At 39.2% G+C, this 5,454-nt stretch overlaps 1 protein-coding gene across 1 annotated transcript; it reads right to left on the bottom strand.

Annotated features, from left to right (window-relative positions):
* Positions 1-4,245: 4,245 nt before the first annotated feature.
* LCE6A (late cornified envelope 6A) lies at positions 4,246-4,894 on the bottom strand. The gene is given in 2 exon segments (XM_036842650.1): positions 4,246-4,588; positions 4,797-4,894. A coding segment is annotated over 1 exon segment (240 nt). The 5' UTR covers positions 4,568-4,588; positions 4,797-4,894; the 3' UTR covers positions 4,246-4,327.
* Positions 4,895-5,454: the final 560 nt, after the last annotated feature.

Here is a 5,454-nt window from a genome sequence, read left to right as displayed (position 1 = left end):
TCCTCCTCCTTATTTAGACATGGTTTTATTTTTCATACTACTATTGGCTACCTCTATAACTTTAAATACTATAACAAAAATTCTATTTCTTCACCTGCCAAGTTTAGGCAGTATTTCTTGCCTTCCACTAAATAAGAGTGGAAATTAGCACCACATACTTTCTTTCACCTCAGGATGATTTTGTTTTAATATTTTATTTGTGACAGCTTTACAGAGATCAATAAAAACAATGACTTATTACTATTTGTGCTATGTCATGAACTGTATAGGATCTAGTAATATAAAATATGGTCTGCAGACATTGTAAACTAAGAGCTGCTGAAAGCGCATTAGACCTAGGGAGTGGGCTGGGCCAGCCTCACTAGAGGTTGACCACAGAGCCAGGCAAACGAGAGGCACGTCTGTCCTGACTGGAGACCCAGGGAAAGCTGGGCACTCTGAGGCAGCGGCGGCTGGCCTGGCGTTAGATCACTGGGCTCAACATCAGTTCCCCTGCGAGAACTCCCTTGTTGTAAGGCTGGAATCCAGACTGGTGAAGAATGTACACAGTGCCATGAAACCTTCACTCAGGGACCTTTCAAAGTCCTTGGGGAGCTCTTTAAAATATCTAGCAACTTGCTTTCTTTGATTCTTTTTTTTTTTTTAATTTACATGTTCTTTATTTAGCCCATACAATACTGCATTTAACATTTTTTTTAAATTAGGTAAAAGGGCATATTAAATGTCAATGCTCTGTCAACACAAAATTTTTCTAAGTAGAAAATATTTAAAATGTGTAAATATTTAATATTCATTAAAAGTGTAAAGTTAGATACATTCTAAAGAAAAATGATGGTACCACTTATCTATTTTTGCTGGCCCAAGATTTCGTATATAGCACATTTTGCACAAAATGTGAAGTCTTTGTTTTTCATTATTTGTTACTATAAAACAAAGGTATACTGTGTGTACGATATTAAAATAAAGCCATACTAATGCAACACAAAAAAGGCATTTATAATATTGACATTTCTGATGTACAGACATATTTAGAAAATGTGAAAATGTCAAATGGAGACCTTTATGAAGAAAAACAATGATCAGATTACTAGTTTATGTTCAATGTAATTTTGAAGTCAATTTGATACAGACTAAGCAGTGTGTCAATGCAATAGTATGTAAGTTGAACAATTAGTGCAGGGAATTGAAGTACTGACTAGGGAAATCTGAATAGGCCAAAATATTAAGTAGTACTCTTGTCAAAGAAAATTTGTTTCTGTCAAAACTTAATTTTTTTTTTTGATTTGGTGAATGTCTGTTTTCAATAAAGAGCAGAAATTAAAAATAGAAAAAAAATATTCTTTTACATTAAGCTTTGCACAATCAACCAAGCACTGATATTTTGCTTTTTTCTTAGGGAAAAATGAGATTTCATTTCCAGAAATCTCTCACACAGACATAACTGAATATCTAAAATCAAAAATATTTAAAAACCTATCAACTAAATATGGAAGCTTAAGCAATGGTATATCAAAATTCCTAAGACATTGCTTTATACAATATAAAGCATCCTTTTTCCTTCAAAAGGAGAAAGCATCTAATCTTTTTTTAGAAGTATGAATTTCATGACAGTAAAATAGATAGATACTTGTCAAGTTTCTCAGAAAGTATTTCTTCTCACAAGAGGGATTCTTTTTCTGTAGCTAGGGTAATTTTTTTTAACATAGTACTCACTCTTGCTCTCGAAAAAAGGCATCCTTTTCCCAAAAATGATTTTCTTAAATGGAGGCATTGTAATTGCTACCAAGATGCAATTTTCCTGGAGGGTCTGAAAAAAAAAAAAAAACAACTTTATAATCTTTGACAATTCTAGAATTCCAGCAATTTCATTCCTGCGCATATATCCAGAGAAAACTCTAATTCGAACAGATACATGCACCCCAATGTTCGTAGCAGCACTATTTACAATAGCTAAAACATGGAAGCAACCTAAATGTCCACTGACAGATGAGTTGATAAAGAAGATGTAGTATATATATGCAATGAAATATTGCTCAGCCATAAAAAAAGAATGAAATAATGTCATTTGCAGCACATGGATGGAGCTGGAGATCATTATACTAAGTGAAGTAAGTCAGAAGGAGAAAGACAAATACTATATGATATCACTTATATGGGGAATCTAAAATATAATACAAATGAACTTATTTACAAAACAGAAACAGACTCACAGACATAGAAAACAAACTTATGTTTACCAAAGGGGAAAGGGGGTGGGGAAAGGATAAATTAGGAGTTTAGGATTAGCAGATACAAACTACCATATGTAAAATAAACAACAAGGTCTTACTGTATAGCAAAGGGAACTATATTCAATATCCTGTAATAAGCCATAATTGAAAAGAATATGAAAAAGAATATAATATATATGTATATAACTGAATCACTCTGCTGTAGACCTGAAACTAGCACAACATTGTAAACCAACTATACTTCAATAAAAAATTTTAAAAAATAGAATTCCAATTCTAAATTATTTTATATATATATATATATTTTTTTTACTGTTGTTTAAACAGCAAAAAAATGGAAACAATATTAGTGCCAGATATCAGAGAACTAGTTACATAAATTTATGATGTATTCATCCAAAAGAGTATAATAGTGTTGATCGATATTGTTTTGCATGGAAGAGCATTGACAATTACATTGTTAAGTAAAAAGCAGGTTATAAAATATTCTGAAATGATCTTATTTTGTGATTTTTTTAAAGTTTGGAAATAGATCCATGAAATTATTAGCAGTAGTTATTTTTAGGTGATAAGATTTTTGGTTGGTCTTAATCATCTTCCTTATGCTTATCTACATTAACATATCTTGCATACACACAAGTATGTATCATTTGTTTAATGAGAAAAAATTATACGTTTAAAATTATAATTATATATAATTATACTATATCTATATGACTAGGTATAAATATTTCACAACAGAGGCAAAATCAGGTCCTAGCAATCAGGGGGATGGCTAAACTATGGAAATAAGCATCCTGTGTACTGGAAATGATAGAGAGGCTGATATTCTGCTCTGAGCCTGGGCAATATAGTCCACTGGGTTGGGTACTTGGTTAAAAAAATACTTCAGTGTCCCCCAGAAAATAAGAATCAGCTAAAATTTTCACATGAAACTTATACTGATATGCAACATAGTTGAACCTCAAGCCTCTCCAGGCCTCTATACTTTACCTCAGGTCCCCTCAATCCCAGACTGATAGACTCTGAGCTTGGGTACAATCTTTTGGTAGCTGGAGTTTTAAACCTTAAGTTCAGCAAATTCAGTTGGTTTGAGTTTTCATAAGGAATTGGAGTTATGAACTGTCCCACATTATCATCCTACACCTGGCAATCCAGCCAAATTGAAATCCATGTCATTGGCAAGTACCCCATTTGCCTTGCATTCCATTGTGCTGTATCTTCCACCTGGAAGATTCTTCCTCCTCATCCCACCCCCAGTACCAAAGTCTGCTTATCTTTAAAGGCCCTGTTTAAATGCTTCCGACCCTACCCCGGGGAGCCTAGTCTTCTCTCCCACAAGTGGTGTGCTCTCTCTGTTTTGAATTTCTCCTTCCAAGGCCCAGGAAGCCACCTTTGACCTACACCATCAGGATGAGTCTCTCCCTGCTGTCCTTGACCTTTCTTACTTTTTTTTCCCCCTTTAAGTTCTTTTAGATGCAAAGTAAGAAAAAAATTAGTATGTCAATCAGCTTAAAATTATATTTATTAGTCTACATATTTCAGTCTGGAGTGTACTTTGCTTCTCCCACTAGACTGTAAGGTTTTCTAGAGCAGAGACAAATCTCCAACTTAATCTGTGAACACAGAGCCTGGTACACAGTAGGTTTTCAGCATATGTTTATTACATTGATGCCTTCAGTGCTAGGATCAGGGGATGACACAGGTCAATGGATGTGAGGATGCTGAGAACTCAGACATAAGTCTCAAACCACCTGTCTCTTTAAAACATCCTCAACTCTCTTAGGAGGAAAGGAAGGGCAGCCTCCACCTGCAGAACTCTCAGCACGTCTGAGCAGAAACCTCAAGTGTTCACAGCAGCCGCAGCTCCAAAGCGGTTGTGTTGGTGCTGAGCTGAAGGGGTGGGTGGAGGACAGATACGGAAGTACAGCTTAGCAGAGTTCTGGCCTCCTAAGTGCAGGGGCGCCAGGAGGTGTTTCCCAGCGCAAATGAGAGGGAGGGGCCTGAGCTTCCAGTGAATGAGTGCCGGAGACCCGGGTGGGGCCAGAGCAGCTGTCCTCGTGCTCCCTCTTCTGGGCCAGTCACCTTAATACTCCTTAACACTCCTCCTCTTTGATGTGGTAGGTTGTGCCACCCCTGAGGCAGTGGGGCTTCCGGCGAGCCCTCCAAGAGCCTGCCGGGCTCTGATGCCAGGCCCTTCGGGAAACAGAACTACAGCCTCCTGTACAGGGAGCTCAAGGAGCGGAGCAGGAAACCAGGGAAGGATTTGGGCCTTGGGGAGGGGGGCATCTGAGAGCACTTGGAGTCTCCTGAGATTGCTGCTTCTGCTGTGACATCGCCTGGCTAGCCCGTGGAAGCTGGAAGGAAAAAGAACATTCGGTTAGATCAGGGACCCAGGTGCCTTGAGTGTTTGTTTCTCTGCTGCATGAGCTGGAGCTGTCATGGGAGCCTAGCATTTACTACCTGCTAAAATCCACCCCAGGAGGGGAAAATGGATTTGAAAGGGGAGCAAATCATGGTGGGAACTCCCAGGGGTCCCACCCACCAATAACCATAATAACTTACTTTTTTTCTTAAATAAGAAAAACAAAAACTGCAACCTAGTTGAGCTGATAGTTCACTTTTCCCAGGCCAATGTCCACCATGGTCAAGTGTAAAGGAGGTCCGAGTCTCTACCCTTTCTTCACTTGGTCTTATTTTGCCCTGAAGTTCCTAAGCCTGCATATACCTTCTCTGCTTCTCTGGCCCTCTAGCTTCTGTGGCTTTCTCCCATGTTACATCATTTGGGGTCTTTCAAAGGGATCCATTTCGCTTCCCTTCTCCCTGCCCCAGACCTCTCCTACCTGGAGTATCTACTCCCTGGGAAAAAAGCAAGAGGAGGAAATGGGGCTGCCTTAGCAGCCTCTGAGTCAGAGATATCCACGCGTATACCCACCCAGATGCAGCCTCACCCCAGAGGAAGACGTGTGGACAACTTATCCCGAAGGAGTCTGGAGGCCTGTGGGGCTGGGAAGGAAGAGGCCTTTTACACCTACGCAAATAAAGCCTCCAGCCTACATGTTACTGGAGGGCAACCATGGAGCAGATTATCCAGATGTTCCACAATTCCCAGGGCTGGATTCCTCAGCTACAGGCAGCTGGATGTGAGTCAAAGGGATCCCCATGTGAGTGAGTGACCAAAAAAAGGCTGGGGCCTTCAGATTGGCCTGAGTGGAGGTGGGTA

The sequence above is a fragment of the Balaenoptera musculus genome, chromosome 1 (assembly GCF_009873245.2).
Source record: "Balaenoptera musculus isolate JJ_BM4_2016_0621 chromosome 1, mBalMus1.pri.v3, whole genome shotgun sequence".
Lineage (NCBI taxonomy): Eukaryota > Metazoa > Chordata > Mammalia > Artiodactyla > Balaenopteridae > Balaenoptera > Balaenoptera musculus.
This window is presented reverse-complemented; position numbering and strand designations above follow the sequence as displayed.